Raw genomic sequence first — 26,875 nt, 5'->3', positions numbered from 1 at the left:
GCTTCCCTGGTGGTCCAGTGGTTAAGAATCCACTTGTGGTGCAGGGGACACAGGTTCAATCCCTGGTCAGAGAACTAGGATCCCATATGCCTCAGGGCAACTGAGCCCATGCCCCACAACTAGAAAGTCCATGTGCTGCAACAAAGATTACACAAAGTAATCTTTACACAAAGATTACAACAAAGACACAGTAAAGACCTGCATACCACAACTAAGACCCAATGCAACCAAAAAAAAATATATATATGTGTGTGTGTGTGTGTGTGTATATATATATATATATATATATATATTTCTCATTAAAAAAAGACAGGAAGCCAGCCTACAACAGAAGATAGGAGGAAAGGACACAGTGTGAACAGTAGAGGCACCCGGAAAGTTGGCTGGAAAAAACAAGGGATAATAAAAACTGATGCAGATTCAGTGAGTAACTCTATAAATAAAGACCAAATACAACAAAGTGCAGGGTAGAGATGGCCATTTTAATATTGATATGATATCATTTTAGGAGGCAACACATCAAAAAGGGTCATTTCTACCAGGATAGAGTATATGGGACATTAGTTTCAGAAACACGAGGAGCTCCTTTCTTCCTCATGAGGTGAGTGGTCTAGGTTGAGGTCTCAGGGGAAATTGCCCTTCAACTTGTTTTTTCCTATATTATATGAGGTCAGATCTGGACTTAGAAGCCTCATGAGTTCAGACTAGGACTAAGGAGTCCATTAGTGCTTTCTCACTAAGATATTTAAGGATTAAGGAGAAACAGGTCTCTATCAGACATAACTCAACCTAAGTCACCAAGGCAGTGGGAGGAAAGGCATGTAGCAGAGGCCAGCAAAGCCCAAGCAGGATCAATCAAGAAAGTCCCCAAGAATTAAAGCGTGGGATGAATTGGGAGAGGAGCATTGAAATATACATATTACCATATGTAAAACCAATAGCTAGTGGGAAGTTGCTATACAATGCATGCAGCTCACCCCGGTACTCTGGGATAAGCTAGAGGGGTGGGATGGGGTGAAGGGTAGAAAGGAGGTTCAAGAGGGAGGGGCCACATGTATACTTATGGCTGATTCACATCGCTGTATGACAGAAACCAACACAACACAGTAAAGCAATTATTCTCCAAATTTAAAAAAACAACATTTTTAAAAGAAAGAAGCTACCCAAGTGCCAGACCTCACAGTGGACCCCTGAGTCTCCCTCTTTGTGATCTTAAGCTTATATTCATCCCAGTGTTGGCTTTCTACCTCCCCTCCAGCTATTCTTCCTATCTAAAAATAAAAAAGTGCATAGTTCACCAGTCTGGTCCTGATAAGTACCTAAGAACAAAAATAAACAGAAAAAAAGTGCAGAGAATTCTCTAATTCAAGCATTCCCTAAACATCAACACTACAATCTTTAGTCTGGAGTCCACATCACCTGTGTTTCATGTGGTCATTCTGGAAAATTGAGGAGGAACATTATAGCCTGGGAATGCTTTGAATTCCTCCAAGAAAGGGAACAGATTCTGGGACCCGTGACACTCGGCTGAGGGTAGGAGCTGGGGAAGGAAAAAGCACATTTGAAGAGAAGCTGGCACCGAGAGGCTAGAGGGTGTGGGCGCCCACTGCTCGTACAATAAGAAGCTGACAGGATAGGTATAAACTACAGAAACATCAGAGCAGAAGAGACGGTGAAGGCAAGGACTGTAACATGGCAGAGGCGCTTGTTCTTCTGGAGGGTCTCTTCAGGGGCCAAAGATGGCAGGATCCACAGACGATTTCGTGAGAGCAATTGCAGCTTTCACAAGCTCATGCCTGACGGACCCTGGTAGAAGGAGGAAACAAAAATGAAGGCTGAGGGACAGTGATGAGAGGACAGGCTCTCCTCCCAGGCTCCCCGAAACTCTTCAGCATCTTCCCGGAGCCCTACTTAGCTGTCTTCAATACCCCTGACTTTTTTCTCCCTACTGCCCAGGCACCCTTTAATCTTCTCCAGCCCCAGAAATGTTCAGCAGCAGTGAAACGATAAATACCCAAGGAATCAGGGCTCCACGTCCCGTCCTACACTCAGTACAGCACATTTTCACTTCACGTCCTTCTCACAGCTCACACTCCCCACCCATGTCCCCTTCCCTCTACACCCACCTCCTCCACTCCCCCAATTTCAGATTGCACCCTCATCCAACCAGTTGGGGCATCAGGAAAGGTCTGAACCAGGATCGTCGGGGAGGAGATATGGGAACCCTATCTTGGTAACCCTCTATCAGGCTTGGAGGCTCAATGCCTGGGATGATGGCTAGCTTCCTAAACACGGGGAAAGATGGGGTCTTAGGACTGGGTTCCTACCTGCATGGATGCGAATCCAGGCCACTGCCTTCCTTTCCAGAAGCTCCCACTCACATTCCATGTCCTTAGCGTTGTCATGCAGCCAGAGCACCGCCAGGACTGTGGCCCAGCTTGAAGAATTCGCATCCTGTACCACAGAGAGAGACTTCCCTGAGGCCCCCAGGTTAAGTTCAGGGACTCCCCTCATGGCCCAGTGGTTAAGAATCTGCCTGCCAATGCAGAGATTTGGGTTTGATTCCTGGTCAGGGAACTAAGATCCCACGTGCTGCAGGGCAACTAAGCCCATGCACACTGCAGCTGGAGTCTGTGCACTGCAACGAAAGGTCCCTCATAATGCAACTAAGACCCGACACAGTCAAACAAATAAATATTTTTTAAAAATTCAGATTCCTTATTGAAGGACTCTTCATTCCCCTGACTTATTGATCCAGTTACCATAAGAAGGAAGGAAATGTTAGCCGGACATGTCTTGCTCTCAAGGAAACCAAGTTAGAACTTCATGATTCTCATATCTTCTTCCACTTTTTTGTAAATTATCCCTTTAATTATTTGTTTTAGAATAATTATTTCAACAGAAATATAATGCTAGACACATATATAACTTTAAATGCCCTAGCAGCCACATGTAAAAATAAAGTACCATTATTTAATATATTGCATTTAACTTAATATATTCAAAATATTATTTTAACACATAATCAATTTAAAAATAATTATCAAGAATGGTTTACATTTTTATGTTGTCTTTGAAATCAGTTTGTCTTTCACAACTACAGCACATTTCAATTCAATGGAAAATTTAATTTCTCACTTGCATTTGTCACATTTCAAGCTCTTAGAGGCCACAGGTGACTAGTGGATACTATATTAGATGAGGCATTTATAGCATATTTAAAATTTATTTAATCACTTTCCACATTTTGAAAATTCAGAATGATGGGTGTCCTTCAAGTTTTTGGCATTTGTCTCATATGTCTCATTTGGTGTATATCTCAATATTCAACAATTTCTCAATTAGAAGATTCAGTAAGTTACCTTGAAATTCTTGAATGTAATTTGTCCAATTCAGCATACTTGAACACATTTGAAACAACTAAGTTGTCCCTATTGATACTTCACCTATCCTAACTTTGGTGAAATTCTGTTAATTTCTGGACCACCCTATTTAGGAGAAAGAACATAGATTCTGAAGACAGATAGTCCTAGACTGAATCCAGCTCTGCCACTGACTAGCTGAGTACACAAAGACATTATCATACTTCTTTGAACCCTGGTTTATTCATCTATTAAGCACAGCATGAGTAGGATTTACCATATTTAATTGATTGATGAATAAATAAGGTCATGAAGGGAAGTGCAATGCACAGTGGCTGGCACAGAGTAATTGCTCAATAAATATAAGTAATTATAACTAAGATGAGTGGCAGAAAATGTAGTTAAAGAGGATTTTTGCTTTCCCTCTGTCATCCATCAACTTTAAACCATCAACTTCTACTAGCAGACTAATTTCTTGTTCTTTCTGCTCCAACACAGCCAGAAAGATCATCAACTTCTATTTATCAGAAATTAATTCAGTCCATGACCTCTTGTATTCTTCCTCAGGTGAGTCATGATTCACCCGAATTCTCATCAGTCACCTCAACCTCACAAAAATATACACACTCTCTTTTCTTCTCTGAATCTTACCTTGTCAGGAAGTGCAGCCTGTATGTCTTCCAACTTCATACCCAGGACCAAGGCCAGACCTTCATTCAGATCCCAGGAACCATCTGCCTTTTGAAGGGAAATCAACTCTACAAGATGATTATCTTGAACAACTGTGGGGCAGAAGCAAAGAGAGGATGGGAAATTATGGTGCTAATGGCCCCTGAGCATCCTGAGACAGGTCTGAATTCAGAGACAGGAGTGAGAGCCCAGCACTAAACAGATACCACAAGATCCTCATTTTAGTCTTGTCCCCTAGGACACATGCCCTCTCTCTGTAACAATGCAGGCCACTCAGGTGACATACGGACTGCACTGAAACATTCAGTAACAAGGGAAAGATACAGGTCACTAAAGAACCCACATGATGGTACTGTTTAAGTCTTACCCAGTCCTGTTTATTTTATTTTTATTTTTTAAATTATTTTTTATTAGTGTCTAGTTGCTTTACAATGTCATGTTAATTTCTACTCTTCAGCAAAATAAACAATAAAATTTTGAATTTCCTTCCCATTTAGGTCACCACAGAGCATTGACTAGAGTTCCCTGGGCTATACATTTGGTTCTCACTAGTTATCTATTTTATACACAGCATCAGTCATGTTTAAATGGGCCTTAAAACTTTAGGTATATTAAAAAAATTGTAGACAAATATAACTTGGGTTTTAATTATCAAAATTTCCAAAGAAAGCAGATATAATGGAAGCTGTCAACAGTCTATCTCAAAGAATGGCCTAGTGTCCAATCCTGGTGGTATGAAAATTGCTTAAAGGCCACAAAATTTTCATAGAAAGTATCTCACATCTGGCTATCTCAATCCTATGAGATGATGTACTTAGAGCAACTTAGAAAATTAGTAGGCAAGAAAAACTGTAACCAGAGAAACAGTTCCACCCCAATTGGTGGGGGGTGGGGAATACCTGAGGCTCTGATTTCAACAGTCTTAGTTGGAATCTCAGCACTGTTAACACTCAAAATGTAACTGTTCTTTAACAGGAATCTCAGCCTTCTCTGTAAATTCAAGACAATAGAGCCTAACACACGACAAAGAATGTAAAGTACTTGGAAGGCCACTAATTAGCTCTCTACAAATAGTAATTGCTAATTAATTCATAAAAACCAGTAGCTTATTCTCCTGGGTAATTTTTCTTTCTACTTTGGTAAAAGGATTCATAAGTGAAAAAGCTTAGAGTGGGGATATTCTAAGTCACTGAGGTAGTAAGACATTATAGACAACCAACACAAACTATTGGTTTGTCCAAAAAGTTTTCCATAACATCTTATGGAAAAACCCGAATGAACTTTTTGGACAACCCAAGAAGGTTCTTTTGACAACCCAAGGAGGTGAGGAGCTGTGCAGATGAGCGAGCTAAGGTGCTAATAAGTGAACTAATTTGCCTAAAACTCCACAGCAACTGGGAATACAGAGCTCTGAATCTACCTTAGACCCTGAAGCTGTGATAATCTAATGAGAATGAGTGCCAAATAAGATTTTAAACAATGAAATAATTGTACAGCACAAACTCTGGCTACAAAACTGGAGAGACTAGAAAGAAATGTGCTGCAAATCTATTTTAATAGAAAAGACATGCCTTCATGGTGAAATGTACTTAGATTCCATTTGTTATGTACATGAAAAGCCAGCTACTTGAAACAAAAGGCAGTAACCAAGGAACACTCTTTGGTGACAGACGATCATCAGACAGTATCAGGAAGACCCATTTGTAAACCCAGCCTGTACAAGAATGGCAGTGTAGCAGGGGCCCACACATGGTGAGTTGTGCAGGAGGAGGGCCCCAGCCCATAGGCAAGGAGTGTGAGGGGAGATGGCAACGTGGTTTATTTATCTAGGGCTCAACTCAGACTCTACTGGGCAGGCTTCAGGGTCATAAGCTGACCCTGGCAAATACAGGGACTGGACAAATCTCAACCTCTGCCTGCTGCTTTTCAAATAGGTAACTTCCTGGGTAGAGACAGTCACAGGGTTCCCCTGGTGGTTCAGGGGTAAAGAATCCGTCTGCCGATGCAGGCAACACAGGTTCGATCCCTGGGTTGGGAAGATTCCCTGGAAAAGGAAATGGCAACCTGCTCTAGAATTCTTGCCTGGGAAATCCCATGGACAGAAGAGCCGGGCAGGGTACCATGCAAGGGATCACAAAGAGTCAGACACAATTGAGTGACTAAACAGCAACAACAAAGAAAGCCACAAGATAGCAGAGAATTGAAGATCAGTTCTTCATTTCCCATAGAGAAGAGGATAAGACTGAGGCCCATCTCACCTGGACCGCGAGTTTCCACACTGGTCTTTTTGGCAGAACCACAAGGCTTTGTCTTCTCAGGGCAGCCCTCTGATAAGGATGTGCATTTCTTCTCTCGTCTGTGACGTCTTTGTCCTATACAGGTGGTAGACAAACACTGGTCAGAAAAAGTCCCTGGAAAGATGCTCACGTAGAGAGAACAGGCTCTGTTTAATCACAGGCTTAAAAGGATCAGGATCACGACTATTCTGCTGGTGGGACACCCCTCAGTAATGATCATCGGGGAGCCGAGAAGGAGGACGGAAGTGGGACAAGGCCTCTGAATGAGCTGAAAAACACCAGTGTAGAGATAGAGACCAAGGCGCCCTCTATGCTCGGGTGGAGCCAAAGGCCCTGGATAATTTGAGACCCTCCTATCCAGATCAGTTTAGCCACTGTCTCTATCGTGTATTTTTTTCTTCTACGATGAGCCCACTTCCAGCACACAGCGTCACCCTCTGAGCGCTTCTGGAACTCTTGACACAGGACAATGACCTCTTCGGCATCTTGAGTTTCATCACAAGAGGCTTCTTCCGACTCTTTATCTTAACTCAAAACTGTTAAAAAACCTGCTCTTGCCCTACCCCCTCAAATTGCTCGAGGTGCCATATCCCAAGTCCCCAGGTTTGGGAGGTGTGGGTGGAAACCACTTCAGTCCCAATCGCTGTAGCCAGGTCACCAGGCTGCCAGTCTCACCTGGGTTACCCTCCTCATATCCTTGCTGCTGTCAACCTCCAACTTCTCTGTCACTTCCCATCACCCACTGGAGTGTCTGAAAGATCACAGACTTGCACTTCATTGCAGGCTGCATCATCTAGAGAGATGTCAACACCTATGCAGATAACCTGTCCAACACCCTACTGTAAAACTTCTTGGCTTCTTCAATTAAATGGCTTCAGCACCCCCTCTACTTCACCACTCCCTCCCAAGTCAGAATCTTATTATCAAGCAAATTGTTCCACCTATACAAAATAAACTTTTAAAATATTCTTTTAAAATATAGGATCCACTTCTTCCAGTTTCTTTTCTTTTTTATTGATTGTGTTTTCTAATTGGAGGATAATCGCTTTACAATGATGTGTTGGTTCCTGCACAATTCAATTCAGTTGTACAACAATTCAATTCAGTTGTAACTGTGTGTGTGTATGTATGTATCTCCTACATCTGGAGCCTCCCTCACCCACTATTCCACCCCTCTAGGTCATCACAGGGCACCAGGCCGGGTTCCCTGTGCTAGGCAGCAGCGAGCCATCTCACACATGGTAGTGTATATATGGCAATGCTACTCTCTCAATTGGATCCACACTCCCCTTCGCTTCCCGTGTCCACATGTCCGTTCTCTACGTCTGCGTCTCTATTCCTGCCCTGCAAATAGGTCCATCAGTACCATTTTTCTAGATTCCACATATATGCATTAACATAGTGATATCTGTTTTTCTGACTTACTCCACTCTGTATGACAGGCTCTATGTCTTTGACCTCATCTGGATTCTGTTTCCTCTATTTTTTTTTTCCTATGTAACAACTTCCTTCCATCTTTACCTTCTTCCCCATTTAGCCTAAATCTCAGATCCAACACTATATCACTCTTATCAATATCAACTCTATGTCCCTAATTTCCTTTTCATCACACCCATCTGACAAAACTCCCACCTCAGTATTAAGCCAACACTCTACCTGCTTCATTCTTATACCAAAGCTCCTGATTCCTTTTAGTAGTTCGGTGCCACTACAAAAGTCAAGGAATCAAAACTAAAGTGGACTTTCAACACTGTGCTGGGTCTTCATTGCTGTGTGCAGGTTTTCTCTAGTTGCAGCAAGCAGGCTTCTCATTGCAGTGGTTTCTCTTGTGGATTCCAGGATGAGCAGGGCTCAGCAGCTGGGCTCAGTAGTTGCAGCTCCTGAGTTCGAGAGCACAGGTTCAGCAGTTGTGGCTCACAGGCTTAGCTGCTTCACAGCATGTGTGATCTTCCTGGACCTGGGATCAAACCCAGGTCTCATACACTGGCACGTGGATTCTGAACCACTGAGACATCAGAGGAGCCTCACTTATACCCTTTGTCATCCTGTAATATGGACTGTTTCCTGATCCAAGCCAATAAAACTGTTTTTCATTAGATTGGCAAGGGCGTCTTTGATATTTATCCAGTAGCTCTTTTTCAGCGTTTACCTTGACTTTTCTGCAGTATCTAATATTTTGATGACCCCATCTGAATATCCTTTGTTTTGAATACACATTCACTTATTGTCTTCCCACTTCATTTCCTCTTAATTTCATTTGGAAAATCCTCTGCCATCTATCCCTAGATACTTGGGATACCTAGTCCATGGGATTGCAAAGAATCAGACATGTCTCAGTGATGAACAACAACAAGGACCTTTCACAAACTTTTTCTTTAAATGCTGTGTTCAGATGTCCAGAGGCCCTTCTTTTGCATGAGTTTGAATGGGGTAAAACTTACTCCATTGTCCACACTTCTGTTGGGGGAAGGATTGCACCACTGGGGCAGCACGCAGCAACAGTGGCCTTGGAACATCCCGAGGAGACAGTGGCCCCTGAATTGGCCTGTTGAGGTCTTTGTTGACAGCAATGAAAGCTGTGTGGGAGCTTATGACTCCACACTCCATGCTGACTTTCACCACATCTTTTTTATCACCTGCTGTAGTCTCCCTGAGGCCCATGTCCTTGATCTGGAGAAAGGACTTGGCTGCAAGTCGGTGAATGGTGAGGCTAAAAGAAAAAAAAATTCTGTGATTTAGGGATAAGCACACAAAAGTCAGTTATACAGGACCTTCAAAAGTTAAGGATGAAAAGGAGGGAAAAAACAGATTAGGGGGAAGAAAAAGAGATAAATAGGTTAGAAAGGAGAAGTGATGGTAGGGCCACTACTGAACCCCAGAATAAGAGAAGGAAATCACCCTGAAGGATGGCAGAGACCAAACAAGAAAGAAAGAAAATAGCAAAGGAACACTGAATTCTCACTTGGCATCGAGCTTGGGTTGTAGGGAAAATGTCACTTTATTCTCCAGGCTCTCTCCTTGGAGTGTGTACTTGAGGCAAACTTCTCCTGTTGCCTCTGCTGGCTACAAATTAGAGAAGGGTAAAAATGACAGAGGAAGAGATTACCAAAAGAAAGGATAGAACTGGGGCAGCTCCTCAACCCAACCCATTAAATTTCTGACAGGGAACCAGGCAACTCAATAAATCAGAGACTTGAAATGATAGAGAAGGGCCAGGCTGACTCTACCTGGCAAGAGAAATCTCTTGATGAGACTCTACCAGCGTTCATGGAATTGCCCAGAGCAGAGTTTAGGACAATAGCTACTCTGACTAGAGGAACAGATAAGAATGAGAACTCACCGGCATTGTCCCAGTCAACTGGGCATAGAGGATTAATCTCTGACCCCTAAAGAGGACAGTCTGTTCTGGGGAAAGCATTTTAGCAGACAGACCATCAGGCAAATCCCATCTCAGAGAAACATCGTCTACCACGGGCTGCAGAGAACGTTTCAGGGCTCTAAGTGCCTGGTGAAGGATAAAGACCAGAATAAGCACAAAACAGTAACAGCAACTCACTGAATATCACATACCAAGTGTTATGCAATGTAATACATGGTACACCTATTCCTTAATGCTATCTACACCAGGACATGGGCATTATTACTCTTGCTTTACAAATGAGGAAACTAACACTGAGAGATTGAATGACATAATTATGAAGGAAGGAAGGAAATGTCTGGGAAAGGAGACCCAGGAGAGGTAAGAATTAGATAAGAGATCTGGGAAAGAGGAATTTAGAAATATAACCAGAGGTGGAAGATGCCTTCCCTTCTGTATATGAAGCAAATGGACTATCAATCTACCACCTCTTCCGATTTACCAGACCTATTACTGCTGTGCTTTCATCTTTACTTTGTAGTATTTGCACAGAGGATGAGGTACAGTACCAAAAGAGGCCTTAAAGCAAACACCTAGAATCTCAATCATGACATTCAAAATTCAGTTTCTCTGTTTCGGGTCTTAAACCCAAAGCCCTAACCTATTCCAGCATCTCAGCTCTGGGCTTCCAACTACTAGAACCAGACGCCATTTCTTCCAAAACTATATCCTGGGCTCCTTCTGCATAAGGATGAAAGTAGTCCCATTACGTATATAGCCCAAGTCCTTGGGGATATAAGTAAATGAATGCTGGCAGGGAGTTGTTGCCCCACCCTGCTCCACACTCTCTTATATTGCCACCTCTAGACACAAGGCCTGTCCCTCACCTTGGCCTGCATTCTCTCCTTGCCTGTGATAAATTCTGAAGTGCCCCGTGACACCCGGGCAATGCTTTTTATTAGGCTGGTGGAGACTCCTTCACCAATACCAAATGAAAAACATCTGGAATTATAAAAGAAGATGTTAGAGACAGGCACTAAAACGTGAATTTACAAAATTAACACAAAATGATCAAAAGTACATAAAAAGATAGTTTTCTTCCTTGACCAAAAGTAAGAGCTACCATTTATTGAGCATATTTCAGGGGACCAGATGCCTTAAATCAATGATGCAATTTAATCATCACAAGGTTCCTAAGAGATAGGATAATATCTCATTTTCGCAGGTAAGGAGCTAAGGCCCGAAGAACTTAAAAAAATATGTCCAAGATCACATATCTACAAAAAAGCAGAAATTACATTTGAGCACTAGTCTGACCATAAGATGCCCCTGGCAAACCATTATATGTTACACTGATTCTAGAAGCAGAAAAAAACCAAACTAACAGGACTGCATCCTCATCAATTATTCTAATAATCAATCCAAAGAATTAATCAGAAATGAGAAGTTAGGAAAAACAGACACTGCCATCAGTGTTTGACTAACACTGTACCGAAACCACACCTGCCCTCAAAAGGCTAGTCTTACGAAAAGTGCAAGTGTCAGTTGTTTAGGCATGTCTGACTCTTTGCAACCCCATGGACCATAGCCCGCCAGGCTCTTCTGTCCATGGAATTCTCCAGGCAAGAATACTGGAGTGGGTTGCCATTCCCTTCTCCAGGAGATCCTCCTGATTCAGGGATCAAACCCTGGTCTCCTGCATTGCAGGCAGATTCTTTACCATCTGAGCCACTGGAACAAAAGTGCCCCCTGCTCTTCTAACTGGAGGGTCCTCTCCCCACCCTTGTTGATGTGCACCAAACAGCTTCTAAACCACAAACAGATTCCCAAATAAGACTGTCTATAAACAGAGATACTACAAATACAAACATTTTTTAAGGGCATGACAAAAATAGTTTTCATTATATGAAAATAATACACTGCAATTTTGGCCTATATATCCATCTCTTTTTTATTGGGTTAACGTGAGTCATCATCCCCATATCTAGTGATATCAGCCTCAGGATTAATGCTCTAAACATGGAGAGCTAAGAACCCAACATCCAACTACAGGAAACTAACTGTGATCAAGCCCTCCGGAGACCACAGCCTGCCAGCATACTGGTACTATCTTCTTCAAATTCTCAACAAGATCTCTAAATTGTTTTTTGTTTTTTGGGTTTTTTTTGTAAGAAAGAAAGAACATATTCATAAACCAGAGACGTGTGAAAAAAGACACAGGAGCAAGTTAAAAGGGCTTCCACTGACCAAACCTAGAAATTCTGAGAATCTAAATAGATACTGAGAGCAATGAATCTTTAAAAAATGAAAAATAATAGAAGAATCCAAAAGTACACATTGATACAACAACAAAGGTGGGGGGAGGGGCACAGAGGTAGTCAGGAAGAGAAAATTCTTCTTTACAGTAGGATGCCAAGTAGTAAATATGGAAAAGTTGACAGAATTGAAAAAATCACCATTTTGTAACCACTAACAGCAATCTGAGCAATAATCATTAGTGAATGCTAAAACTACTGGGTAAACATTGACTGAAAACAAGATGTTTACAAAAATGTCAAAGTTATATGTCAGATACCACCTTTAACTAAGTGACAAAATTCACAGCCAGGCCCAAATTCACTTTGGAATATTTTTTACAAAAATATTTAATATTAATCTAAACATAAACTTAAATAGTCAAACAAACATAATTGAAATTTTCCAAAAATAACTAGCTAGTACTCTTTTAAATGTCAGTGTCATTAAAGATAGTGAAAAGCCAAGAAACTACTCTAGAGGAAAAGAGATTAAAGAGGCATAATAACTAAATAAAATACTTATTATTGAATTTCCTCCTGAACAAAAATCAAAAACAAACAAAATTCTATATGACATTATTAAAAAATTGGCAAAATGACCTATATTTAAATAATGGTTTATATAAAAATTAAATATCCTGAATTGAGTAGTTGGTTTTTTTATTTACTATTTATTTTTGGCTGTGCTCTCTCTGCTGCTGTGTGTACGTTCCTCTAGCTGCAGCGAGAGGGGGTTACCCTCCAGCTGCGGTGCGTGGGCTCCTCACTGGGGTGGCTTCTCTTGGGGAGCACAGGCCCTAGGGCACACGGGCTTCACGAGTTGCGGCATGTACGCGCAGTAGTTGTAGCTCTAGAGCCCAGGCTCTGGAGCATAGGCTCAATAGTTGTGGCCCATGGGCTTAGTTGCTCTGTGGCATGTGGGATCTTCCTGGATCAGGGACTGAACCCATGTCTCCTGCATTGGCAGGGGTATTCTTTACCCCTGAGCCACCAAGGAAGCCCAAGTAGTTTTATTCTGGCTATTTGTCAGATATTCTCAGTTCTTAGAAGATGAATGCAAAATGATATGCATATGAAAGGTCATGGCATCTGTGGCTTGCTTTCAACTATTTCAGACCAAAAAACTTAAGTGAAATCAATATGTTAAAACGTTGAAAACTGGTGGACGTGGGTGAATGGTATATGAATATCTATTGCTTTATTTTTGCAACTATTTGCTAGGTTTGGTAAATCTTTCAAAGCAATATACAGGAAACACATATTTAGAAAAAATGAAGAAAGACCCAAATGAAAGGAAGGACATATGATGTAGATAGAAATGTTTGATACAACAAATAGTAAAGTTTTCCCAAAACTGACATAAAGAGAATACAATTCTAGTCAATATCCAAACATGTTTCCTCTTTTGGTAAAAACTGACAAGCTAATTATAAAATACAAAAAGTCCAAGAATGACTAAGTCTTGAAAAAAGAACAAAGCTGAGGACTTACTCTACTGGAAATGAAAATTTATCAGAAAGTAACACTAATTTATACACAGTATTGCCGGCACATGTCCAGATAAACAGATCAACAGAATGCAACAGAGGATCCAGAAACAAGCCACACATGTATAGATGCTTATCTGGGTCAAAATCGCTCTGTACATCACTGAGGAAAGGACAAACTTTAAATAAAAGATAAAAGGTCAACACGATATCCACATGAAAAAAAAAAAGAGAGAGAGAGAGAAAGAGAGAAAAGAACCCTGACCCCTAACTCATACAATTCACAAAAATAAATTTCAGATCAACTGTGATTCTAACTGTAAAAGAAAATACAATAAATCTTCTAGAAAATGACAAAGGCAAGTAGCTTCAAGACCTTGGATAATGGAAGACTTTTTAACAGAATACAAAAAATACTAACCATAAAGCCAATGACTAAAAGAGAAACCTATATCAAATTAAGAACAATTATTAATCAAAAGAAACCATCTTGAGGGTGAAAAGGAAAGCCATAGAACAGAAAACTATATTTCTAGAACATATGCAAAAGTGTTTGTACCTAGACCATAGAATGAACTATAGATCAGTTTAAAAAAAAGAAAATCTAATAGAAAAAAATTGGAAAGAGACTTGAAGATCACAAAAGGATATCCAAGTCAATAAATACAAAAATGTGCTCAACTTCATTAATCAGGAAAATGTAAATTAAAACTATTATGAGATAGTACTACACACACCCACAAAATCTGTTACAGTTTTAACAGACAAATAATGCCAAATTTTGGATAAGTAACACGGCAACTGGAACCCTGATACAACGCTGGTATGTATTATATTAGCACAATAACTTGGAAAACTATTTGGTATACCCCCAAAATTTCACAACTATGTCAGTGTGTTTGAATTCTATATTATATGAGCATAGATATGTATGTATGTATGTATTCATATATATGTATATACATGTTCATGTCCAAAAAATGCATGTAAAAGAATGCAAGAATGTTCACAGAAGTATAATTTTTAGCAACTAAACCAAAGACTATCATCTGTAGAATCAATAAATAAATTATGGTATAATCACCCTGTGGAATACTATATACCAATGAAAACTATGGCTCCATGCAAAATACGCATGAATCTCAACATATAGCTGAGGGAACAAAGCCAGATACACAGAAACAAAAACATACTGCGTAACTCATTTATTTTCATTCAAAAACAAGCAAAAATAATCCACAGTGTTATTTTATTTCCTCTTTGGAGAGGGAAAAAACGAGTAGAGATTAAAACTGGGATGTGATAGAAATGGATAGAGATGAAGAAGTCGGAAACATTCTGGTTCTAGACTTGTGTAGTAATTACACATGTGTGTCACTCTGATAATTCACCCAGCTATATATTTAAAATTTTGTAGTTTTCTGTATTATTTTGATCGCAATGTTTATAGTAAAGAAAAATTCTTACTGTTCAGTTTTTGTTTCCATTGTGGTTTAGAGACACCAGAAGATAATGATTTCATTATGTTGTTGATACTATTTAGAAAATTACTTTTTTCTTTTAGTACGAAGTGGAGATATATAGAAAAATATTTTCAGTATTAAAACTAAAATACTTGAATCATTCTGTTGTCTGAAAGGAATATGAATACTGTTATCAGGTGGCACTAGATTACATGTGACATTATGTGGGTCCAGGCACATTAACTCATACCTGTGCCTTAGATAGTGGCTCTTAACTTCTCTAGCGACAGTAAATGTATCAGTAACTTCTCCGTCTGTGAAGACAAAAACCTGTAGAAAGAAAACATCCATCAACTCTCTGAAGTATATTTAAAGACACCAGAACTTGCCCTTGAAAAACCCCAACTATTTCATTTCAGAGACTCATGTCGCTTCAGACAGGCATGAGGGTTCTAATGTTCACCTCTCTCACATGGTCTGATCAGAACCCTGAGAATATTCAGCATCTCCTCTGCTAATTTCATGCAGGACTTCTGTGGCACCTCCCAAAAGAGCTTCCTTCATCCCTGCTCCATAGCATGGAGCTAAGGGAGAGGAATGCCATCAAATGCCTCGTCTTAGTCTCTTTATTACAGGACTGTTGTTCAGTCGTTAAGTCATGTCCAACTCTTTTGCGACCCCAAGGATTATAGCCCGCCAGGCTCCTCTGTCTACAGGATTTCTCAGGCAAGGATACGGGAGTGGGTTGCTAATTCCATCTTCAGGGCATCTTCCTGACCCAGAGACTGAACCCGAGTCTCCTGCATTAGCAGGTGGATTCTATACCACTGAGACTATACCACCAATGATTCTATACCACTTCACCTGGGAAGCCCACGGCTAAATTACTACATTTCAACAATCCTGTGATGAAGCCCAGAGCTATGGATTCTTCAACAAGGGTTCCATTCCGTCCCTTTTTGAGCTCTGTTCCAATTCTTACCTGCAGGGGGTGGCCTGGGACAGAAGGCTGCTTGTAAATGTGTTGGAGTGGTGTCAAGATTTCCGTACCCCCTAGGTTAGCCCTCATAAGCTTAACTCTCCGCAGTGCCTCCTCCACGGTACTCTGAGCATACTCCACACTATTCCTGAGAAAAACAAACACTCTCCAGTGAAATGAAGGCTACTAGACATAGCCCAGTATTAAGTCCCTGAATTGTAAACAACTTTAACTTGAAATCTCCAATGCCAAAGTCAATTCTGCAGCAACCCCTTTAACAATCTAGTCCTTTATTTAAAGTAGCCTTTTAAAAATTTTTATTTATTTTTTAATTGATGGAAAATTGTGTTACAGTATTGTGTTGGTTTCCAACATATGACATGAATCAGTCATAGTTTTATACATATATATATATCCCCTCCCTCTTAACCCACCCTCGCCTGTCTCCATACCACCCATTTAGATCATCACAGAGGGCCAGGCTGGGCTCCTTGTGTTGCACAGAAACTTCCCACTAACTATCTATCTTACACATGATGCTGCATATACTTTCTCAATTCATCCCACCCTCAACTTCCCTCGCTGTGTCCGCAAGTCTATTCCCTACTAGGTTCATCAATATCATTTTTCTAGATTCCTTATGTGTCAATATATGATACTAGTTTATCTGACTTACTTTACTCTGTAGGGGAGAGAGGAGGGAGGAGTCACTACAACTGACTCAAATCTGTTCCTTTTCATGACTGAGTAATATTTCATTGTATAAAGTAGCTTTTTAAATTCTCTATGGACTGTCCAGAAACTTACGGAAAGAATGTCTCAAAAGTAGATCCAAATTCATAGATGTTGAAATAACAGCCTAGAGGCAAACTCTTCAGAAGCAAAATCAGTGTTTCCTGAAGGAAGACCATGTGAGAAGACAGTGAGAAAGGACGCTCTCAATCACACGACCCTGCTAATCTAACTCTTAGGAATGGGTCTTCACCCCTTCAATCCCCCAGGCCCTTCTATTCCAAGGCTAACCTCAGAGCAGTCATGTTAACTGTAACTCAGATGGGGAACAGACCTACAGCTCCAATGGACCCTAATTTAATCCCCAAGATTCATTCCCACTTGAGCAAGTAACCAGGAAAAGAAAGAAACTACTTTTACCTTGGCTACCTCTATGCGCAGCGGAGATTTCCTCTGTTTATTCATGGGGCTCTGCATGCTTCCTGAGCAGTCCATGAGGAAGATAAATTCTCCACAGGCAATTGATGGCTGAGCTTCTGGGATATTCGGGTAGAAAGTCACCATTGCAGCTGGATCTCCCAACACACCATCTACTCAGAAAGAATAAAGACGTGGTAAGAAAAAGGGAACTCAAGAATCAATTGTAGTGAGTTACCTAAGGAGCTGGGAAAACACAAATCTAAAACAGCTTAATCTTTATACCATATCTGCTGGCACAGAGTTTGAGGTGAGTTACAAACATATAAAAGATACAGATATATTACAGATATAAAGGAGAAGAAATAGGGTAGAATTTACTATATACAAGCAATATTAAAATACTGTATCTGGATGTTAATCTCCTAGCAGTTGGGAGTGAAATACATCGTTAAAATGTCCCAGCATTTGCCAGAGGAATCAAGCTAATTTATGTGATATCTTCACATCAAATCAAAGGGAAATGTATTTACATGGGGTCCTTAATTCTATTTTTTCTAAATAACTTTTTTGTTTATTTTTGGCTGTGATGGGTCTTGGCCGCTGCACCTGGGCTTTCTCTAGTTGTGGTGAGCAGGGGCCACTCTCTAGTCGTGCGTGGACGTATTGCAGTGGCTTCTCTTGTTGCAGAGCAGGGCTCTAGGGTGTGCAGGCCCAGCAGCTGCAGTTACCAGGCTCTGAAGCACAAGGTCAATAGCTGTGGCACATGGGCTTAGTTGCTTTATGGCTTGTGGGATCTTCCTGGACCAGGGATCAAACTGGCATCCTCTGCATTGGCAGGTCGATTCTATCACTGAGCCACCAGGGAAAAGAAGCTGTTTGTCGCTGAGTTGTGTCCGACTCTTTGCAACCCCAAGGACTGTAACTTGCCAGGCTCCTCTGTCCGTGGAATTCTCCAGGCAAGAGTACTGGAGTGGGTTGTCCTCTCCTTCTCATTTCCTGATTGGGGATCTTCCCAACCAGGGATCGAACCCAGGTCTCCTGGCATTGCAGGCAGAGTCTTTACTATCTGAGCCCCCAGGATAGCCTGTCCTTAATTCTTAATTACAACTTTGAGAAAAAAAAGAAAGATGACTGTGTGGATAATTTTTATGCTGACAATTTATAAGAGCTGAGAGTGTAATGAGTGTCATACAGGATAAGGAATCCATCTGTGCTTTATTTGGGTACGAAGCACTTCTGATACTCTCCAGAACAAAGAAAGAGAAGTACTTAAATGTATGTTGCACTCTAATACTAGCATCATCCAAATAATAGTATGGAAGAGATCATGGGTGTCTAGCCTATGTTACCAAGTTGCAAAGGCCAGAGCTGTGATTCTATTTTGAGGAACAAGTGAAAACAGATACAGGAGATGAAATAAGAATGGCTGGGTTATATCAGCTCTATCTTGACTGTTCAGAGAATATAAAAGACACAGAATTAAATCCCAATATCCTATTTTTATAAAGTGATTCTAGGATTACAGTTTTAAATTATCAGTACCCCTGGGATTCACAATGATAACAAGATCTGCTTCAGTTTAACCTCTTACCTCTGAGATATCTCAATAACCAAAATGGCTTCCAAATAAAATGGGTGTGTCTCAGCAAATATTTGATAGAACACTGATTCAAAAATAACTTTTATATAATCCAGGATCTCTGGATATAAAGGAGTAGCTTTTTTTTTTTTTTAAATAAGCAAGGTAGATTACTTTCCATTCTGAGAGACAACTCGTTATAGTGGGACTGGCACTGTATTAAGAGGTCAGAGAGGTTGCCACAACAATGACATGAGTTAATATATAATATGGCTAAACTTAAAAACAATGCCAGGCACACAGGAAACACTATATATGTGTCATTTGCCATTATTCTTTTGTCGTGGCTCAAATTATTTTCATCTCCAGAGTCTCAACTTCCTCTTTTTTAAATGAGGCATTTCAAACCCTAGCTCCTCTGCTTGCTAGCCTGTTTCCTGTGAAATCAACGTATTAATACCTGCCTCAAGATTATTTTAAGAAACAGAAGTAGAGTCATGGATGTAGAAAACAAACTTATGTCTACCAGGGGACAAGGTGGGGGAGATGGATAAACTGGAGGACTCGGATTGACACATACATTCTACCATATACAAAACAGACAGCTAATAAGAATCTGCCGTATAGCACCAGGAAATGTACTCAATACTCTGCAATGGCCTATATGGGAAAAGAATCCAAAAAGAGTGAATATATGTATATGTGTAACTGACTCACTTTACCATATACCTGAAACACCACAATATAAATCAATTATACTCCAATAAAAATTTTTTTTAAATATTATTTTAAGAGTTAAGTGAGGGAAGTCTGATATAATACCCTTAAGGAACTCAGTCTATGGCTCAACTTAGATTAAGAATAGTTTTATAAAATTATTTATAAATTGTTTTATATGATTATTTTTATTAAGTTATACATACTATTTTTTAAAAATATCATGTTCTTAATATGGAAAGTACAGTCTAAGTTTTTGAAAGACAGACCATGCATTTCTGTCATGTAGTGGTATGCTTCATTTGGTCGAACTACAAACTGTTTTAGTGAGTCAGGCAGTCAGTTGTCATTTGCTTCTTGGTATGGATGGAAATAGCAAGTCATCTTGATCAAATACATAATACAGAAAGCAAGATGTGAGGGGTGCTACTGGAAGGGATTCTCTAGACATGTAAAGAGTTCTCTGAAGTCCTCCTATGGCTAATAGAGCTTGCAAGAAGAGGGCTGGACATCTCAATCCTTACCACTTGAGATTCAACATCATAGAACTTTCTCCAGCGGATTAAAATAACTGAGTAAAGACCAGGTCCAGCTTCCCAGGTGGCTCATTGGTAAAGAATCCCTCTGCCAACGAAGGAGTCATGGGTGGGTTCAATCGCTAGGTCAGGAAGATTGCCTGAAGAAGCAAATGAATTTCCCAGTATTCTTGCCTGGGAAATTCCATGAACAGAGGAGCCTGGTGGGCTACAGTCTCTGGGGTTGAAAAGAGTCAGACACGACTGAGCATATGAGCACACACATACTCACACAAAGACCAGGTCACTGTTGCGGGAGAATTTCAGGGGCACTCGAGGGGAACTCCCCAAAAGGAAAGGACACAGCCAGGCAACTAAGGTACAAAGACAGAGCACGGGGCTTCCTGGAAGAGGAGCTATTGTAGACCTCTCTGAGGTCCCTGCAAGCCAGTGTGGCCTGGCAGCCCAAGAAGGCCCCACAGAACAAGAGATGGACATGGGTTATACCAGTTATAATTGTAAGGAAAAGTACACACATATTAAGAAAAATTTAGAAAATAAGATAAATTGCTATTAATATTTTTTAAAGATTTTTTTTTTTGATGTGGACCATTTTAAAGACTTTACTGAATTTGTTACAACATAGATTCTGTTTCATATTTTTGTTTTTTGGGCACAAGGCATGTCGGATCTTAGCTCCCTGACTAGGGGTCAAACCCACACCCCCTACATTGGAAGGCAAAGTCTTAATCACTAGACCACCAAGGAAGTCCCCCAAAAAAGACATGTTAAAGAAATTACAATAATAATTTGTATATATTATTATAATATAATATAATAATAATAAGCTAAGCATTAAGAAACTAAACATAGTCTCAGAAATTAAGTAACTACGACAAGATGAAAAATATCTGCAGACAGACGGTGGTGGTGATTGAACAGCAAGGTGAATGTATGCAAGGCAATGGGATTTTATACTTAAAAATAGTTACAAAGGTAAAGCTGACGTATAGAAATTTACCACAAAAAAAAAAAGAATTCCAGGTGAGATTATGTGAAGGTATATGAATCAAAACCAATAGAAATTGTTAGATCTAAAAAGTAAACTTACTTTTAAACTAATCACAATTACTTCTTGCATACTTTCTCTGTTTTAAAATGGTTTTTCCCAATGCGTAGATTATTTCCTAGCAGTAATCTACTTCTACAACTCATTTTTACTTTAACAATCTTTGGAAACCTTTTCCCCATATTATTTCAATCTGTTAATGTATGTTATTTTAGTAGTTACATGGTAACTAATCAAATATACCTAGCATAGTGAATTTAACCACTGTAAGACATTTTGATTGCTTACCAGTCTTTGATATGATTAAACTGAGGGAGAAGAGAACTTTTCAATCCATATTTTTACTTATATTTAGATTTATTTTCATATGTAAAATTCCCAAGCCTAGAATTACCAAAATAAACATTTATTTTGATGCATATGGCCACATTTCCCCTCAAAAGCTTGATACCAAATTATTTTGGTTCAGGCAATCTCTGAGTACCAAATTCACCACACCTTTTAAAGCATGATTTGGAAATCTCTGATAACTTGAAAAGTGAAAATGTCACATTATTACTTTTATTTTTATTTGCCTTTGTAGAGACTGCTCATTGTCACATGTTTGTAAACTAGTGTTTCCTCTTGTGAATTATTTGTTCATGTCCTTGGTTCAATTATCTACTGGTGCGCTTAGATTTGCCTAAAGGATATAACCACAAGATATTCATTGAACTTAACCATTTCTTTCACATCATAACGTAAGCTGTTTCAATGTTTTACCCACTACTGGATAGAAGGAAATAAAACTGAGGATAATTTGAAGATAATTCCAAATCAGAAAGTTACTCCTCAGGAGGTAACCTCAGAGGGAGAAAGACAATACCTGGCTTTGTTGTAGGTTCTCCCATCTCCACGACTACACTAGGGGTGTGGACTGCACTGTAGTAAATCAGGAATTCCACATCCCGATCAAACTTGTGTCCATCGGCCAAGGAGACCTGAGTTGGGAACAAAGAAGCCATGTTAGAGCTATCACTGCCTCTGCCCAGGGCTGAGGTCAGAGCTGAGGGCTACAGGCTTCTTCCACGAGGGAGAACAGCCAAGAGCAGTAGCAAGAACAGAGAGAAGGCTGGGGAGATTAAAGGGGGGATGAGGAGGGAGCGCAGTGTGATCCCCTCTGGGTTAATAAGAAAAAATAAGGAGGAAGAATTGAGTGAGGACCAAGGTCAGGATCTAAAGGAAAAGGGTACCAGCAATGATAATGCTCTCTTGTGAATTACCTGAGCAGAAGTCTTATTATCTCCAAGGTACTCAATAGGACTCAGGGAGCAGTTGGATTGAATCCTGTCAATGCCATGCTGGGAACTGACGGTGGCCACCAAGCTGATTGTGTAGGGCAGGTCCTCCAAAGAGACTTCAGGAGTCTTCATATTAAGGCAACTGTCCTTAGAACATCCTACAAAAAGCTATTTTAGTTCTGTGCTCCCTTCCCACACTTTCTAGCACCCAACAGCTTTGAAGGGGTTTCCCCAATTGCACCAACCCCCCAAGTAGTATTTGGAGGGAGAGGAGACTGACCAGAGAGTTGGTACCGAGGATTCAGGACAGCTGGGAGCACGTAGCGCAGAGCCCCATCTGCTTCCAGGGGCAGCTCCTGCACGTACTTCAGGGTGACCTCCGCCTGTGACCCGGGCAGGAGGTTCCCCACGTTACAACAGAACACATCCCGGGAGCACATGTCCTCCTCTAACAGAAAGGCTTGGTGGCCACGGATGATGGCACTCTCATAGCTGGTGTGTGCCTGACAACAGAGAAAGCAAGCCGACACGGTTAGTGAGGGTACATGGGGTACAGAGAACAAAGACGAGCGGGGAGAAACGGGGGCTGGTATTGCCAAGTTCACACCTGTATTTTGTTTTTAAGTTTTACTCTCTGCGTTTTTTTTTTGGTTTCAGTGGGTCTTTGCTGCCTGCTTGGGCTTTCTCTAACTGTGGTGAGCAGGGACTACTCTTGTTGTGGACCACAGGCTCACATGTGGGCTTCAGTACTTGCAGCTTGTGGGCTTAGTTGCCCTGTGGTGTGTGCAGTCTTCCCAGACCAGGGATCGAACCCATGACCCTACACTGGCAAGCAGATTGTTATCCACTGTGCCACCAGGGAAACCCCCACAGCTGTACTTTGAGTGACTCTGATTGACTTTCCCTCCAAATGATTTTAGGAAAATAGCAGTTAGAGGGGAGTAGAGGAAACAGCATTCAACATCATCATTTTTTTTGTGAAGTTGCATTTGCTAGAGATCCTGAAGAGTATGCATTAGGGAAAAGAGGAAGGAGGTAATGTACTTATCCGCAGTACCGTCATCTTGTCCTGTAATTCTGCTTTAATTTTCTTTCCATCCACCATGGCCTCGAAGCTGTAGACAGCTGAGTCTTCATCCATGGGGAATATAAAGAAAGCCTCCAAAGGAACTTCCTCCTCATTCTTGTAGTTTAAGGTTGCAGACACACCAGCCACAAACTCACAGATGGACAAGGTCACAGAGATGCTCTTCAGTGGCACTGGAGACAGACCAGAGTACAAGAGTTCAACATAATTGAGTTGAATGCCTCCTGTAGGCCAGGTTAGGTATAAAGGCAAGTAAGAGTTATGAGTCAGACTTACCTGACTTCTCCTGGGGGGTTAGGAGGCCTCCTGAGTGCACCATGGTGACACAGGGTTACTGTGGAAAAAATACATAATGAACAGAGTAACATGCTGGGAACTATTCACTCAGAAAATGAAAGTGAAAGTCGCTCAGTCATTTTTGACTCTTTGCGACACCACGGACTATATAATCCATGGAATTCTCCAGGCCAGAATACTGGAATGGGTAGCTGTTCCCTTCTCCAGGGGATCTTCCCAATCCAGGAATCGAACCCAGATCTCCCGCATTGCAGGTTGATTCTTTACCAGATGGGCCATCAGAGAAGCCCAGTCACTCAAGTACCAGCATTTTATTTGCTTCTCTCTGGCATAATGGTGGAGGGAGGAACCTAGAAAAAGACCAGGTAGGTGAAAAAGTTGCTAATAGTAAGAAAAGCGGAGAAGGCAATGGCAACCCACTCCAGTACTCTTGCCTGGAGAAACCCTTGGACGGGGGAGCCTGGTAGGCTGCAGTCCATGGGGTCGCTAGGAGTCGGACATAACTGAAGCAATTTAGCAGCAGCAGCTGCAGTAAGAAAAGAGTCAGTTGCTCAGTTGTGTCCAACTCTTTGCGACCCTATGGACTGTAGCCCACCAGGCTGCTCTGTCTATGGAACCCTTCAGGCAACCCCTTCTGGAGTGGGTTGCCATTCCCTTCTCCGGGGGATCTTCCTGACCTAGGGATGGAACCCTAGTCTTCTGCATTGCAGGCTGATTATCTACCATCTAAGCCACTGGAGAAGACCCGGTAGTAAGGCTCCTTCTAAATGCCAGACCCAGGTGGGGAAGCTGTAAGATTCAGTGAGTATATACTAAATAGGAAATCTCTAAAAAATCCTGAGGCTTGTTCAAAGGCTGGCTCCTATTTTCTCTAAAGCATATTTAATACACCACTTGTTAGATACATTGAATCAGTGTAATTAGCTTAACCCCTCTGAATCTCAGTATTTTCTTGCTAAAATGAAAACCATATTACCTGTATATCATATATGCACATATGAATTAGTACATGTGAAGTTCCTAGAACAGTGCCTGACTTACAGGAAACGGTTAATCAATGTTAATAGACGTGAGTATTGTTCCTCTTATTGCTTTTACTATTATTAAATAGACCTCTGCCATTACTTAGATCATGCTACTCAGACATCTGCAAGTAGGAACCTGCCAAATCCAAAATGGACCCCCCTTACAATTTGGAGCAATTACCTTGCAGCTTTTCTTTTGAGGCTCATAACTGAAACTGCTGATGGATTCACCTGCTGAGGATATATTTATATATGTGTGTGTGGTATGTACACATGTATGTGCCCAGGTATGTCCAGCTCTTTGGACTGTAGCCCGCCCGCCAGCCTTCTCTGTCCATGGAATTTTCCAAGCAAGAATACTGGAGTGGGGTGCCATTTCCTTCTCCAGGGGATCTTCCCCACCCAGGGATCAAACCCTTGTCTCCTGCATCTCCTGCACTGATAGGGGATCCTTTACAAGAGAGCCACCCGAGAATCACCTCTATGTGATTTACTATAACCTTAGACAAACATTTCATGTGACATGTTAACAAATCAATGTATGTACATATATTATGATTTACATTATGAGTCCTTTATGTGGAGAAGTAACAGGGGGAGCTGGTCCTACCCATTGAAGATGCCCTGGGGCTTTTCTGAACCCAAACATTTGTGAGATTGTCTGTAACTATTCTAGGCCATCTATGCTCATCCCAGTGACCATTTAAAGCATATCACACAATACCCCCAATCCAGAACAAAGTCCTGATTGCTCCTCCAGCTGATGGCAATCCTGTTTCTTATCACAATGCCCCACCTCACAGATCAGAGCCAATAAGACAGGCTCTTCCGTCCCTGTCTGTTTTTATTTTGAGCAGCTGAGTAAAAACTGAGTGTGGCAAAATGGCACAGTGACAGAGAATCAGAGGGCAGTAGCAGCTGTGGGGGAGGAGAGGTTTGCATGCAGACCCCTGACAGGCTAAGATCCCTAAGCTCCTGAACAGGCTGGAGCTGGGGGCAGGAGGAATTTCTAACCACACCAGCAGGGAGCTTAAAGCAGGAGGACACTGGGTACAACAGCTGAAGAAACTGCGTCAGGTGTCAGGCAACCCATGCTCCAAAATTAGGTAATACTCACCCAGGGTGGTTTTCAGATGGGGTGAGAGAAGCAGAGGGGCGTCTCCTATAAAGAAACAACCTTATTTCCTAATTATGACCCCAAAACAAATCCCTCTTTGCCAGACATTTGATTTCCTGGACTCTCTCCCCCACCCTTCCCCAAACAAATGAAGCTGCGTCAGAATTAGTTCTTCCTTCAAGAAGGCACTTCAGAAATACACCCAGCAACAGGTAGGCAGACTGGCCACAGCGCTGGCCAAGGTCAAAGCCTTGAATCCCAGGCAGCAGGGAGAGCAGAGGATGGCTTAGTGGCTCAGGGGAGGCCTCAGCGCTAGGCGGACCCTCAGGAATGCAGGAGCCCCGGCGGCGGGGGCGGGAAGGAGCAGCTGGCGCGGGCGCAGTGGGTCACACCCCTGCAGGCTGCTGCAGGGGAGAAGTGGAGAACCCGGAATCCGGAGGAGTGGGTGAAAGCGGGACTCCTCTAGAAACGGAGACTGACCGAGTCCTTATTCAGTCCTAAAATTTCAGCATCCAAATACTAACGGGAGGGATCTGAGTCAGTCCTGAATTTCTATATAGAAAGTTTTAGGGGCTGCAGTCCGAATGGGGCGAGGGTTGTTGGGGGGGGGGGGGCGGAACTTGGAGGGAGAGGGCTTGAAGCTCCATTTCCCCAGCATAAAATCACATAAAATTGAGAAAGCATCAAGTGTCCACAGGAAAGGAAGGAAGGAAGAACGAACGAGAGAAGTTGATCAAAAGTAAAATGAAGTAAAAGAGAAGTGAAGTAGAAAGAGGGGTCTTGGGATTACCCGGAAATGGCTACATCCCCCTTCCACATTCAGCAGGATTCCCCTGAACTGCCCAACCCACAGAAACCCTCAGGGCATCGCACTCCAGGACTAGGTTCCCTACCCTGGGCTTGCAGTTAAAACGAGCCCCGAAAGATTTAAAGATGGGGAAGGGGAGTTGAAAGAGGCAGGTCTCAATCCTCAGGAGCAAAGGGTGCCATTCAGCCCCGACGCGAGCAGCCTGGTCACTTACCTCCAGCTGTTCCCAGCACTCTGCGTCGCTGCAGGCAGAGGACAACTGCAGACAGGATTTCCAGGAAGCCACGCCCCCTCCT

The 26,875-nt window shown here is 41.6% G+C and overlaps 1 protein-coding gene across 3 annotated transcripts; it reads right to left on the bottom strand.

Moving 5' to 3' along the window:
• Positions 1 to 461: 461 nt before the first annotated feature.
• On the bottom strand, positions 462 to 26,875 carry VWA5A (von Willebrand factor A domain containing 5A). 3 transcript variants are annotated; one of them, XM_043452097.1, is made up of 19 exons: positions 26,794 to 26,875; positions 25,772 to 25,816; positions 23,609 to 23,666; positions 23,303 to 23,505; positions 22,526 to 22,748; positions 22,228 to 22,403; positions 21,831 to 21,945; positions 17,086 to 17,255; positions 16,741 to 16,829; positions 15,937 to 16,081; positions 15,205 to 15,284; positions 10,595 to 10,709; positions 9,690 to 9,854; positions 9,312 to 9,412; positions 8,791 to 9,059; positions 6,311 to 6,424; positions 4,014 to 4,144; positions 2,328 to 2,454; positions 462 to 1,806 (listed from the first exon to the last, which is right to left on the bottom strand). In XM_043452097.1, exons 3-19 carry the CDS (start codon positions 23,649 to 23,651, stop codon positions 1,727 to 1,729), a joined length of 2,346 nt encoding a protein of 781 aa, XP_043308032.1. In that variant the 5' UTR covers positions 23,652 to 23,666; positions 25,772 to 25,816; positions 26,794 to 26,875; the 3' UTR covers positions 462 to 1,726. The 3 variants fall into 3 exon arrangements, with proteins under 3 accessions (XP_043308032.1, XP_043308033.1, XP_043308034.1); XM_043452098.1 differs by lacking the exon at positions 26,794 to 26,875 and adding an exon at positions 26,665 to 26,683; XM_043452099.1 differs by lacking the exon at positions 25,772 to 25,816 and having other exon boundaries at positions 26,794 to 26,863.

This window comes from Cervus canadensis, chromosome 29, assembly GCF_019320065.1.
Source record: "Cervus canadensis isolate Bull #8, Minnesota chromosome 29, ASM1932006v1, whole genome shotgun sequence".
Lineage (NCBI taxonomy): Eukaryota > Metazoa > Chordata > Mammalia > Artiodactyla > Cervidae > Cervus > Cervus canadensis.
This window is presented reverse-complemented; position numbering and strand designations above follow the sequence as displayed.

Excerpts from the sequence above, each read along its gene's own strand:
- VWA5A (XM_043452097.1), bottom strand. The coding sequence starts at position 23,651 with ATGGTGCACTCAGGAGGCCTCCTAACCCCCCAGGAGAAGTCAG. Across the intron at positions 15,285-15,936 it reads TCCCAGGCCACCCCCTGCAG|GTTTTTGTCTTCACAGACGG; the intron begins GTAAGAATTGGA and ends TTCTTTCTACAG. Across the intron at positions 9,060-9,311 it reads CAACCCAAGCTCGATGCCAA|CCTCACCATTCACCGACTTG; the intron begins GTGAGAATTCAG and ends TTTTTCTTTTAG.